The sequence below is a fragment of the Filicampus tigris genome, chromosome 2 (assembly GCF_054856515.1).
Source record: "Filicampus tigris isolate MCC_2025a chromosome 2, RoL_Ftig_1.0, whole genome shotgun sequence".
NCBI classification, from domain to species: domain Eukaryota; kingdom Metazoa; phylum Chordata; class Actinopteri; order Syngnathiformes; family Syngnathidae; genus Filicampus; species Filicampus tigris.
Window position 1 is genome coordinate 3,284,897 of NC_141218.1, and position 14,062 is coordinate 3,298,958.

The 14,062-nt window shown below is 46.7% G+C and overlaps 1 protein-coding gene across 5 annotated transcripts in view; it reads right to left on the reverse strand.

Annotated features, from left to right (window-relative positions):
* Positions 1–10: 10 nt before the first annotated feature.
* Positions 11–14,062, reverse strand: part of LOC147150899 (phosphatidylinositol-binding clathrin assembly protein) — a 34,440-nt gene continuing 20,388 nt past the window's right edge. For 2 of the 5 annotated variants that reach the window (XM_086055099.1, XM_086055074.1), the window contains 11 exons: positions 12,550–12,635; positions 12,343–12,466; positions 11,465–11,601; positions 9,993–10,093; positions 9,394–9,504; positions 6,667–6,807; positions 6,532–6,562; positions 5,252–5,384; positions 4,838–4,861; positions 4,181–4,237; positions 3,740–3,995 (listed from right to left, as the gene is read on the reverse strand). In XM_086055099.1, coding sequence (XP_085911225.1) covers positions 3,861–3,995; positions 4,181–4,237; positions 4,838–4,861; positions 5,252–5,384; positions 6,532–6,562; positions 6,667–6,807; positions 9,394–9,504; positions 9,993–10,093; positions 11,465–11,601; positions 12,343–12,466; positions 12,550–12,635 — 1,080 coding nt within the window. In that variant the 3' untranslated portion in view covers positions 3,740–3,860. The other 3 variants (XM_086055082.1, XM_086055105.1, XM_086055091.1) reach the window with 3 other exon arrangements.

The following is a 14,062-nucleotide window of genomic DNA, read 5'->3' on the forward strand; positions in this document are numbered from 1 at the left end:
GACACTCCTCTAGTAATGGAAAATGACTTTATTTCTCAAAAACAATCCTCTGAATAAACAAATATACTGCTGTAAAATAAAAGCCTGTGGTTTTTGTCGTTTTGCCTTTCCATGCTCGATACGCAATCCATATCATTCTGCATTAAATAAATAGAAATCATGTACAAAGAGACAGATTCAAAAGGTGGCTCCAGCTCAAAAAGCGTTTGGCATTACTGAATGACGGGGCGGGGGGGGGGGTGTATATGAGAAGTAATATTACATCTGTGCTGCTGATATCTTTCATAACGAACTTAATTCTGAAAAAAAGCATAAATGAACAAAGTGTAGGTTATGATATTGAAAAATATTGCCCCAGATTTTTTTTATAAAGCTGCAATACAAGAAGTGAACATTAGATGGAGGCAGAATCACAACAAAACTTAGACCACATGACATCTTTGGGCACACTTTGCTGCTGTGGCTCATCTACAACAGTAGTGAGTCCACCTCAACTATAAAAGGGGAACAAAACCCATGTGGGAATTGCGGTAAATTCAATGACGGTCACTGTCATATCATGCTTTTTAGAAAAAGAACAATCAATGCTACAACCATGCACTCACTGGCTTGAACATTATTTTCAAGGCTCATCTGCGTTTTCCTTCCACGCTCCCAGGAAGCAATCAGTAAGAAACATGAAATGGAGCCAAAAAGCAGAGCCCACCAACTCGCCAATCATGAACGGCAAACTCAAACGTCTCCGGAGACAAAGGAGAGCTTGTCACATCACGCAAGAGTGGGCACCATGCAGAGCAAATATCAAATACAAAAGCCCAGAAGTGACAGTAGAGATGCCAGGTCGGAGAGGTTTTATGTGGTTTTTAATCTCACCTCAGGTGAGGGGGGGGGGGGGGGGTGAATGAAAAAAGAAAAGAAAAAAAGACATTCGACTGCTGAATCTCGGGTGTCCAAGCGGGACCCCAAAAGCGCCTTTCAGATACGACAGGAAAGGAATTCAGTCAATGAAAGAAAATGAAATGCCAACTTGACAATGAGAACTCCACACACAGCAGGACTTGGTCAAGCTGCCAGAGTGTGTATACACTTGTTGGAAGAAAAGTGCTGAGTCAGGATGTTCCGATCACATTTTTTCCGCATTCCAGCCACTTGACTGATTTCAAGGATCAGTCGATACCGAGCGCGAGCCGATACTATAACGTAGTCTACATGATTTCTCTTCCCGACAAACCAAACATTTACGTAAGTGCGTCTTCATTGTGTGGCGAGCCAATGCAACTTGTTATTTTACGCTAGATCAAATGCGTCACATTTGTTAACCTGTCTCTCTTTCAATTCTGATTTTTTAATGGATTTGTCGGATTGTCTTGCCTGTCGGCCACGTCGACAAAATGTCTCCACATTTCAGTACGTGCCTTGTTTTTCTTTCTTGACAAAGCTGAAATATTACATTGTGTAATATAAAACAAAGCTATTGCTGTCATTTGGCACGATCTTTGTCGCTTTGTGAACTTCGCAAAGTCAGGAAAAAGAAAGGGGGAAAAAATAAACATTTTTCTTCAGCTGATACCGATCGGCTGTAAATTAAACTGACATTATCGTTTGCCTATTTCCGATTGGATCGGGTCAACTCGGGGCACCTGTAGCACATGATTTGCTGTGGACATTCAAGAGCCTGAGCAGATGCGGCGTCGGCACACGAGACCGGCAGGAAAAGCAACAAGAGGGAAGAGCGCGCAGCCGAACAACGTGGCCTGAAGAAAAAAAAAAAAAAAAAAATCCAGACACGCCAAGGAAAACACGTGAGTAGTAAAACAGAGGCAGGAAATCTACGGCAACGGGTTGCACCTAGGCTAACACAAGACTGCGACGAGAAGCGTTCGACATCTATCCAACGGCAACGCTGACTATGGCGAAGACGAGCACGAGCATCATTAGTGTTCACACATCTACGCACGAGAAGAAGCAGCGGTCTAGAGACAATTAAGAGCCAAAAAGCATGACGGGACTAGAACTGTTCTGGTGGTCTGGATGAAGACACTTGACAGGGGGCGGGGCCTGGCCAGGCCGGGGCGGGGCTGGAGTAGAAAAAGTCCATTGTTCAAATGGCAGGAACCTTTTGTTACCTGCTAAAGTGGCTGCTGTGTTTACACAAAGTGGAAAACTCCAAACGCTTTGTTGTCGATTTTGACACCAGAAAGTTGACTCGCCATCTTCGGCTTGATCACATCTGCGCAAAACCGTTGACATTGCGTGACTTTGAGAACTAGCCCTCGATGAAAAAATGACGACCAATTACACACTGAGACGCGTAACTACCTGACACAAATCATTTCGATGGAATGCTTTGGATGACCTTTTTGCACAAGACAACATTTTGACGCCAACATTTTGTTAAAAAAAAAACAGTGGGGCGGGACACTTATAATAGAATCAGTGCAATTTAAGTGATTTAAAATGTCCAATGGAAACAGGCACATACACAGAGCACAACAAGGAAACACAGAGCCTCTACAGCCATTACATGGGTCCGCTTAGTGAGGCTTACCGGCAGCAAAAAAAAAAAAAAAAAAAGTCATAAAAAGACAATGAAATCAAGGAAAGCCACCATCAGTGGTGGATTTGCACATGGAAAGGTTTAATGTACTCAATGCCTCCTTTGACAGAGAAGATAATCGAAAAGAAAGCTCTTCACTTGAACGGGCCAGTAAAATAAATGTCAGACAGAAGGGAGCTCAGATAAACGTGTGCATTAGCATAAAGCCCTTTCAACATTGATTTCATATCCTTCTAGTGCGACAATTGAGCGCATGACAAGAGCTTCCAGATTTGTGTCGCAGAGTGATTCCCATCTTACATCATTGCCGATAATTATCGTGAGAAATCGTTCACATAATCACGTCAAATCGCATTATTGAGGGGGAGAAAAAAAATAAAATTAAGATTCTTTTTCCAATTTGTTCAGCGGTGAATTGTCTTGCTAGTGTGAACAAAACGTGTACTAGTGCACGAAAAATCTGTGCGCACTAGTAGGATATGGAAGAAGTGCGAAAAGGGCTTTCCGCCGCAAGATAATTTGTGAGCAGGTTTGCAAGAAGCAGCGCTGCCACACACAATGACGGAGTCCATCCCATTTTGCTGGCCATGCTAGCACAACTCGGGCCCGTGTTTCTGTGTGGCTTATGACTCGCTGGAAAAAAACCCAAAACAAAATACAAGAAAATGCTCACAATCACAAGAGCGCATTCACAGATCGGACGGCGCATGGGGGAGCGGGTTCAGAGGACGCTTGTCTGAAGCAGCTTTCGCGCACGCAACGTACACACGCGTCCTCGCACGCAACGTACACACGCGTCCTCACACACACGGTTGCAGGCAGACGTAGCCAAAAAGGGGACCAAATAGCACCAGTATGAAATAAAGCTAATGTGGCAGAAGAGACCCTCACATCAGTCACATGCATCCTCGCTCCCGATCGTCGCCCGTTTCCACGCGTCCATCCGTTCACACACACACACACACTCGGTGTTGCTTCAGACAACGGCAATCCTTGCAGCCTCATCAACTTGCTTCGGGGGCATCGCTTGCGTGGCAGTCGTCGTCTTTTGAGCGTAATCAAATAATCGCTCCTCTGGCGTGTTGTCTTCTTTGTGTTCATTTGTCGCCTTTGGCACTCGACTTCGCCCCCCCCCAGCCCCCACCCGCCCTTGACTGGATTACATAAACTGCATCTGAACAAAGACAGAGAGGTTGCAGAAGTAAAGCGGCACCAGGACAACAAAGCGCGTAACGACTTGCGTTGCATCAGAAATTCCAGACTCAAATGGGAATTGCTTTTCTTTTCTCGCGGTACGCAGAAGTCAAGCGGGCAGTCTGACCTGAGCTCCAGGCATAGCTGCAAAAGGGTTGCTGGGTCTGAGGACAGGCTGGTTGTACATCATTGGCTGAGGAGCCATGACTGGTACCCCGCCCACCTGACCCATCTGAGGGGGGACCTACATGGGGAGGGGGAGGGGGAGGAAGAAAAAAAAAAACCGCCACAGTCACAAAACTCTCAAATCGTCTTTCATACAGTCCCCCTGCAAACGTATCGGAGCGGCAAGTCGGCATCACGTAAATACATGACGGGACGCGGTTTTCATTCTCAATCTCTCTCAAAGTGTCATATGGTTCCCCTCACCATTCCATACACAGGCACTTGCGGTGTCGTCATGGGGAAAGCCACGGGAGCCGGAGCCTTGAAGGAAATGGGGAAATGACTCAGAAGTGGTGTAGGGAAGAAAAAAGAAAAAAAAAGAAAAAAATTTGAGGCGGATGCCAACATACCAGAGCACCTCCGGGAATTGAATGGCCTTTATAAACTTTAGTGCATGCAAAAGTTGCTGCCTGTGCCAATAGTATGAATTGTTGGCACCGGAAGCAACGAAAGTGATTCCCAGTCGAGTGTAGGCATGAGCAGCAAACACTAAATGCTGGCAAAGCGCATACGTGATGCAAGTTCAGTAGAACATTTTGCCCTCCGATTCAATACGGCCTATTGTCAATTTCTAAGGCAAAACTGCGCACGGCAGTCGCCGACTTCTGCTCAGCCAAATGACAATCGATGCTTGCACGTCCTGCACAATAGCCCGGCAACGACATGCTGACGTGTTCTTTAATTTTTTTTTTTTTTTTTTTTTTTTTTTTTTTACGATCAGCACGGAAGCACGCATGTCACCAGAGCGTTTGTCACCGCAGTTGCGCAATCGTCGCCTTCCAGTGGCAAGAGCAAGAACAGATTTGACAAAAAAGACGGCACAAGAAAAGCTGGCTGCTCTGTTAGTGGATCGGTACTTACATAACTAGTATAGAACATTCCATTCTGCAACAGGATGCAACGGGGGGAAAAAAGAGACAAAAGACAGAAAGAGATGAGCCGACAGATAAAACGGCAAGCGGGACTGGATGAGGGAAGAAAAAGAGTCAAAGACAAAGTAGTGGGGGAAAAAAAAAAAAAAAAAAAAAAAGTTGAGAAATGAGGATGACAAAGCAAAACAGAAATGGGACAAATGCAAAACAAGCAAAGCAGGGAAAGGAAGGCGAGGGCATGGCGCTGCAAAATAGTGGGAAAAACGTGCGAGAGGAGGTCATGCCGAGCAGGAAGTGCTGATACGGCCAAGGAAATGGTGCAAATAAAAAAAAGTTATGACAAGCATGTTTGATGCTTGCAAGCTTGTCCTCCTGTGCACAAGCGGTGCAGTGGGTATCTTACCACGTGTGGCACAGGCATGGCTGGCGGCACCATGGGGGCGGGGCTCCACTGAGTGGTGGACATGGTCTTGTTCTGCCAGTTCTGGCCTCCCGTCAGCTTTTTCTCCCCCGGCTGGCTCCACTGCATCTCGGGCCTGCAGCACCGTTTTCAAAAATGCTTCGGCTTAGTTTTGTTTTTAATCAGGGTTAGTGTTAGTTTTGGGAAAAAAAAAAAAAAAAAAAAAAAAAAAAAAGTGTATTTCTTGTGTGCAAGATTAAAAGAAAACATCAGGGTGAAAATGCAAATGATTTCAAAACAACATTCCATAAAGTGCAGCGGCTAAAACGGCTTCTTAGGTTGGATGCATCACAACCTAAAGATCTTGAAGCTAGCATGGTCTTGCTTTTGCATCCCTTGCAAATTGTCAACCTCGAAAGTGGATTTGTGGCTTGAATTCCTGTTGGAAAGTTTTAAAGCCTCTTCTAGTGTGTACTTTTTTGGTTGCTGCTGCATACTGAAAGCAACACATTGAAAATTGACCCAAAATGCTCATGCATTCAATTCATTGACAAAGACTAACACATTTTGGGACATTTTGGCAAATACAGTTTGCCTTTTTTTAATTTTTTTTTATTATTATTTTTTTTTAAATGTAAAAAGTTTCAGTTTTTGGTATTAAAATCTTTTTTTTTTTTTTAATGTAAAAAGTTTCAGTTTTTGGTATTAAAATCTTTTTTTTTTTTTAATGTAAAAAGTTTCAGTTTTTGGTATTAAAATCTTTTTATTTATTTTTTTTTTCAATTTTAGTTCTAGTTATTTCGTGAAATAAAATAACCTTGGTTCAGAACTGGAAAAAGGGATTCTACTAGAGCGAGCATCTCACCCATGCCTAAAAACAAGTACCGTACATGTTTGAGCCTTGAAAATTTAGCACAAGGAAGTTGCGGGGCTTTTCCACGCCGCGACAACGAGGATCTCTAAAGCAGCAACGCCAAGCACGAGAGCACAGCCCGCACGCTGGCCAGTCTTTAAAAAAATAACAAATAAATACATCATCGCTATTCTGTATTTCTCTGTACGACGCGAGCATGCACTCACGGCCAACAACGAGGCGCACTAAAGTAGCCAGGCCAGCGCCCTATCCAAAGGAAAGATGCATTTTTGGGGTGTCAACTTGGCGGCCTTCCTAACTGCATTTTGGGATAACCACTGAGGCGCTCAAGCATAAAGCAGTTGAAGGACTAAATAGTCTGGTGGGAATTTTGTCAAAGTAGGATTTAGGTCCAAAGTGTCGGACTTACTTCTTGGATGGGGTTCCGCCAAACTGCAGATCTGAGGGGAAGAAAAAAAAAAAAAAAAAAAAGACGACTCAAAAAATACGACCAGACAAAAAGGGCTGGGCGTTTAAGTGGTTTAAATGTACGGGCTCGACTCACTGCCGACGAGGTTGGCCAGGGAGGAGTCCAGGTCGTTGGCCAGCAGCTTTCCTCCGGGCTGGAAGACCATTTGAGGCGGGAGGGGATGGGCCGCATGGACGGGAACTGTCGGCTTCAGCAGATCGCCCAGGCTGTCAAAACCTGCGGCGGCCACAAACCACAAACCAAAGCCCACACACAACCGTGTCACGTTAGAGGGGGAGGGGGAAAAAAAAAACCCAAAACAAATGACCCTTTTAGCGAAGCTGATCAGATCTGGAAACACAACACTCCAAAAAACTTGCAGTAGTGATATTAATGTGTTTCCAAAGCATGTTTGTGAGTTTGTGACTAATAGTGACGATGCCAATGTGTCGGCAGTCGGCGCAAACGCCAGCAAGCAATTTGCCTTGCCCGGCCGGCCGGGTTAACGACTTCCCAAAGTCAGCGCTCATTCCAGCTAATGAGTCTGTAATGCCGCCCGTGGCTGCGGCGAGCCAGCAGGTCGTTCAACTCAAGGCCCGGAGCAAAACCCGTGTGGAAAAAAGCCAAAAGGGGTTGCGGGATGACCACGCTGACCTCGTGAAACACAGAGGGAGCAGAAAAAGAAAGGAAAGGGGGGGGGGGGGGGGGGAAGAAGGGGGGGTTGAGCGATAATATTTAGTTAGGAAGTGTTTTGTAGCTCTGACAGTGGTGCTGACACAAGACAATCCAGCACACACTTTTCCTGCTAGCCTAGCAGATGGGAAAAGGGAAGCCAGGGAGGAGGGGCCGAAAAAGAAAAAATGGCCAAAATAAAGTGTTCCTAAGCTTTGTGTACAAATGTGTTCTTCAGGGGTCATTCAATAAAAAAAATTCGTCTATGGTCTCCATCATGCAGATTCGGACCGACGGCAACGACAAAAAGGACATCGCTGCACTTCATTCTCACGATGTCCGATTCGTCTTGTTGTAGCCAAGATAAAGCGGGGGGGGAAAAAAAAAAATAAAAAATCTCTGGCAGGCACCGTCTCAGGTGCAACTCAATACAACTGAATTATGAGTGCGCAGGAGGAGAAGGGAAGAGAAAGGAAAAAAAAAAATCCCTCTGAGAAGATCAAACGGAGCAAAAGGCAGCCAGAAGCAAAGGTGATAAAAACACGGCGTATTCCGTTGGAATGGCAAACACGGTAAGATGGCGCGCGCACGGCCAGAACAAAAGAGCGCTTCGCGGAGGAGATGTTATGCGTGACGTGTGCAAAAGACGCGGAGCGACATTCAAGGAGAAGAGCAGATGGAAGCCAGTTGCCTGGGTGATTCTTGTAAAGTGTGGAAAAAAATAAATAAATAAAATCAAGGCCAGTGTTCAAGAATAAAAGAAACACGACAGAGGCAAAATGACAACGTAGGTGTGAGAAGAGGCAGATAGCTGCAGTTGGACAAAACGCACGCACGCACGCACACGCAGGCAAAAAGATGGGCAGAAAAATCAGTGCGCTGAGATGCGGCCAGTCGAGCAGATGTGCTGCCTGGCAGTGTGAAAGGAAGCTTTTCGTGCATGAAGAAAACAGTCATGCAGAAACTAAAAAAGGCGAGGGCCCGACTGATTAATACGAGTTTTTGAGGTTTTGGAAGCCCATGCAGATGCCAATTTTTGGCAGAAAAAAAATACCGATTAATCGGTCAAAAAAAAAAAAAATAAACGCATAAAATATCATTTGAAATGCATACAAACGATCATTTTTTCTAAAGTGGCATAAATGGACGATTTAAAGTGGGAGTCAACCCAAACGTTTTCTTGACAAGATGATGTTCGATGCAGCCCTACTAGTTGAAACAAGGCGATATGATTCATATGAAATATGAGTTAAGCAGCAAAATCCAGCCGTTTTTGTCCATCTCCGGGGGCGGCCATTTTGTCACTCGCCGTCGATCGAAAATGACATCACAGTTGCTCAGGCAACGACCAATCATGGCGCGGCCGAGCCACAATTCGCGTTATTTTTTCGGATTTTTCAAAATGGTTCGGCCCTCGTCACAAGCCGGCCAGCCATCAAGCAGCAAAGTATCAACAGTGGGCAGGGAAAAAAAACAACTCCCAAATTGATTTGGTTTGCTCTTTAACGGAACAAAAAAGTGAGTAAAGTTAAGAGTACTTTGAAATGAAGAGTTCCACTTTCAATCACCTTGCACATTTAGAATCTTCTTTCCAATACACGATGAAAAGAAAACACACATTGAATGGCATCGGTGGCTGGCTGATTAAAATCCAGTCGTGATGCTGACGGATGGGAGCTGTCAAGAGTGGAGATCCACTGGAAAATAATTGCACGCTGACAGGGAAGGAAGGAGGGAAGGAAGGAAGGAAGGAAGGAAGGGAGGAAGGAAGGCATAAGAAGAGGCGCAGCTGAGCAGGTCTACACCAGAGACTTTGTGAGGAGGGAAAAAGGAAAAAATAAAACGATGAAAGTCCCTTTTATTTCCCCAAGTACATTAGTTGCCAACGGAACACTTCTCTGGCAAATAAGTCATTTAAAGTAAAAGTGGGAACCTGATTCTCAAGTTCTGATGAAAAACAACAGGGTGCAGCACGGTAATAAGGAAAGGTAGCAAAGCTCCCCGCACTTGACCACCCCACCACCCCACCCCCTTTGTTCAGCAGCCACAAGTTGCAAGAAGGAGGGTTAATCAAAAGCGATGTTGGCCAAAAGTTTTTAGTTTCCAGGCTGGACGGTGGGACGGTGGGTGGGGTGGGGTGGGAGGCTTTACCGGCTGCTGGCTGCGTTGCGTCGTTAGCAGGAGCCGCCTTATTCCCAAACACGGCATCGAAATCTACCGTCATGCCGGGCGCCTTCTGTTGCAGGGGCTGGCTCTCCACTCCTGAGGGAGGTACTTACATTATTCACGTGCTGCTTTCTTTCGGAATCACTTCACCACGCCCACAAAAAAATAAAAAACATATATATATATTGTATATGATGTCGACACAAACATCCTACGAGGCTGCCCGTCTTCCTCGACATGTCGGTCTAAACCTTTTGCAATGAAACTCGGCTGGCGTTTTGGAAGGACGGCGAAACAATTTGCGCTTTGTCCGCTGCGTCCCTGCCAGGGATGAGATATTGAAATATAGAACGTTGTCCCTCTCTCGGGACAAGAGCAGAGTGACAACACCGAGCGGCCAATAGAGCGAGTTCCTCGTTACGGCGAAGCCAGCGGGCGCGTCATCCGGTCGGCAGGCTTGTAACACTTTCTCAAAAAAGGCTCGCATGGCGTAAAGGTCAACAGACATTTCAGAGTCGACACTGGCGGGGCAAGCCCTTCCTCGGAACATATCTGAAAGTTGTGCGCGCGTGTGCGCGACATACCTCCCCAGGCACTGTTGGCGGAGGAGATGGAAGGAGTGCACTGCACGGCGGGGATGAAGGCTGGCTGCAGATCAAACAAGTCGCTGTTCAGGTTGGGCACACTGAGGAGTCGCCCAAGAAAAAACAAAACAAACAAAAAAAGCGGTGACAAAACAAGGCGGCGTTACAGAGGCCACGGATAAGGGAATTGGATAAAAGCAGATTCAATGTCGAGGGATGAAAGGGAACGGATGGGGGCAGGGCGGCGCAAAGATGGGGATAAATCAACTAGACAGACGTCCGATTCCGATCCGGCACGAGCCGTGAATTATTCGGTGAGGCCACGTGTACGAGCGTCAAAGTTCTCCCGGGTGAAGACGATTCGCCGAGGAGAAAGTGGCGGGCGCGCACACGCGTGGCCGTTTTGCGCGCTCACTCGTCATGTCACGAGGGGCGGAGCCAGAACGTGGCTCATGGGCGGGCCTGGAAAAATCAGGGTGGGCCTGAATATTTCCCTCACCGAGCACAATCCTCCTGTGCCGACAAATCGCATTTAAAAATAAAACGACAAACTGAATAATATGAAGTTCGGATATTTCGGAGACAACTACAATTTTTAATATTCAATAAAGAACACAACAATGAACTAATTCAAAAATAATTCAACTGCCTTGAAAAGCTCATTTAGTGAGATAACTCCAAAAGTAACTCAGTTAAGTTACTCAGTACTAGGTCTTAAAAGTAATTCACATCCGATTGACAACCGTTTTTTAAACAGTGACGTTTAACAATAACGTTTCTTTAAGTATTGATGTACAGTAACAAAGTGTGATCTTGCCAAGGAACTGTAGTCAGATTACTTCAGAGAAACGACGCGTGTTCGATGAGTCATTCCTAGAGAGAGACCGATATGTTTTTTTTCCAAGGCCGATACCGATTATTAGTAGTCAAGGAGGCCGATAACCGATATTAGGGGCCGATATTCATTTTTAGTAAAAAGGAAAATATTGGTGTCAAAATAAAAATCCTGAACTTCTTTTGAATAGTCTTTGACCATATGTGTATTGGACAATTTTCCAGATTTGCATAATGTTGCTTTAAAAAGTCATTATATATATATATTACTAACAAAAACAGATATTGTATTGTATTGACTTCAAATAAAAACAAAAGGTGCATTTTTGCATAGTGTTCCCAGGGTCGGTAGAATCCCTTATAAAGTTCACTGAATATTTAAATAAAAACTTCCTTGAAGTTACCACTGTTTTAAATTGATTTATTATCGGCCATCAATTTTTTAAAAAAGGCCGATATCGATATTCGTCAAAATACTGAATATTGCCGTCGATAATCGGCCCGGACGATAATCGGTCCATCCCTAGTCATTACTGTAAAAATTGGGACACATTGGAGTAACGTGCCACAGGCATCAGTAGTTCCCTGACACCAATGGGGTGCCAAAGCATTACTTTTATGTTGGTGTTCTCGCCCACCTGTTGGCTGGGAGCGTGGAGCCGAATAACTCCGGCGTTGGTGCGACGTGGTTGTTGTTGTGGGTGCTGCCTATGGATTGGTTGCTGGGGGAGGCAGAGGGCGGAGTTTGCATGCTGATCTCCTTCAGTCGCTGATCCTGGCAAAAAAAACCAAAAAAAAAAAAACGGACACGCAGAGCCGCCATTTTACATTTCATGTCATTTTTCAAATCGGAAGCACGAGCAGCGAGGCGTTGGGTCAACTGGGCAACTTTTGAGGTGGGCGCAAGGACACATCAATCGTGTAATAAAGGCCAGCTGAGGCGAATCGATGCAGATCAACAAGCGGCGCGTGTCCGCCGCTGCCGAATGAAGATGAGCAAACATGACACGACTTTAAAAAGAAAAGAAGCCAGCTTGCCGGGAATACGATTGCGGCCTCGAGGGAATATTACAATCACGTGGCAACACCAAGACATGTTTGATAGTCTGGCATTATTTTTTTTTTTTTCTGAAAACATTTTCACTCAATTCCATCTCACTGGCCAACGCTGCCAACCGTCGATTTTCTTCCCGACTTGAAGATGAACCCGTTTGCTCTCACACGTGACCGCGGAGCAGAGCGAGTTTTCAAAGGCTGCCCGAGCCAGGCGGGACGCCTCTTCATTTCCGTTCCAACTAGTGCAGCGAGGAGCAAATGGAAAAGGCTGCCGGAGCCGCACAGGCTCCAGATGGCTCCAGACGTCGAGTCCATGCGGACGTCACGCTGCCGAGACGGCCCAACCGCACCTCCCGATCCCCGCTCGCTCCAACTCTCACATTATTGTCCAACTCCGCCCGCAGGAAAGAGCAGTTCTCCAAATCTTGCTCGGTTTTACAAGCGGCTGCCGGTTGGTTACCTTAAGAGCCTGCAGTCTGGCCTGCTCCTCCTCCAGGGCCAGCTGCTTCTCCTTTTCATCCATGCGGGCGAAGGACAGGTCGGTGGAGGCCAGGCATGAGACGGCGCTGGACAGGGTGGACGCCCTGTCGGACGAGAGACACGAGCGCGTTGAGGCAAGCCGGCGCCGCTTATGAACCCCCCCCGACGCCGCCTTCCCAATGTTCACCTGGCGTCTGCATTCAGCTCCTTGGTCTTTTTGCCCTCCAGGGAGGCCAGGTGCTGCTCCAGCGCCTCCAGGAGGCTGCTGGGGGCCTTCGAAAAACAAAGGGAAGGAAGGACGATTACGGCAAGCAAACGCGCTCAACTTTCGCCGCCCACACATGAGATCGCGGTTAAGACCGAGTTGCTCTCACAGGAAGGGAACAGAGTGCATTAGGCAACCAAAGGTAGTCATGGCGACGTGCAGCAAACATTGACATGGTGAGCAGAGCAGCACTACAAACAAAAAGCAAGAAAACGGCTACAAAGAGAAGTCATGCGCTTTCTTTTGTTTGTTTTTTTTTTTTTTATGTGTGTGTGTGTGTGTGTGTGTGTGCATATTGTTCAGCATTGTTGTCCTTGCACAACAGCTCCTGTTTATGCTTCAAATCAAATGTCGACCTTCCTAAAAGGTAAGTCGGGCTGGACAAGGAGTCGAGCTCGAGTTGGGGCGCGAGCAAACGCGGACGGCAGCTCCGCAGAAATCCGCAGTTGAGCTGCGCTTGAGATGATTGCGGCGCAGCGAGGAGAGCAATTTCCTCTACGGTGAAAATATGACAACGTCACCATCCACAAGAATGCGCGCGCGCGCACCCACACACACACACGCACACACACACACACATCTGGAAGCATTTTGTCTTTGCGGTGGGCGAGACAGTAGTTTGCTTGGAGAAGAGGACCTTGTAAGCCGAGTCAATATTAGCCGGGACACACACACGATCACTAAGGTGCGTGGTGCTTTGAATCATTCATGAAACAAGGTTTAGGAACAAAAAAAAAGGGGGGGGGGGGTCATCCTGTTTGCCGCTGATCTTTTTCTGTCTCCTGGATAACGATTACATGGCAAATCTGAGGGCAGGCGCCATTAAAAGCGCGGCGCACCACGGCGACGAGAAGGCAAAGAATTGAGATGAAAGCCGGCGGAGCGAGTCATGCAGATGAAGGCGGGCGGAGCCTCATTGTGGATTCACGGCGCTTCGCGACCTTTTTTCGGCTCGCCGCGGCGGGGCGAAAAGCAATCTGCGCGACTCGGACAGCGGCGTATTGGAAGCCAGCCGACGTGCCTGCGGTCGCATGCGAGATGACACGTTTGCCAAACGACGGCGGCCCGCGTGCAGCGCCGTCTAGACGGGGTGGGAAGGAGCAAGTCGCACAGTATGCAAGCCGGCACCTACAATGTATGATCCTTTGGTTTTCTGCCACACGGGAGGAAGAAGAAGAAAAAAAAAACACCATTTGTGACAGACACTTCGGATGAGGCTTGTTACACCTGCATTTGTTGGGGTTTTTTTTGGGGCAGGGGGGAAGCTGAATTTTTTGGGGTGTTACTTTTGCCCTCCGTTAGGTGTTCAAATCAACCCAAAGGCTGAAGCCAGACGGTCACATTGATGAGGGAACGGCAATCCATACGTTTGCAGTTGAGTGAAAATACTCTACAGGGCCGGCCCGAGCCAACCCGGTGCCCTCGGCAAGAGTTT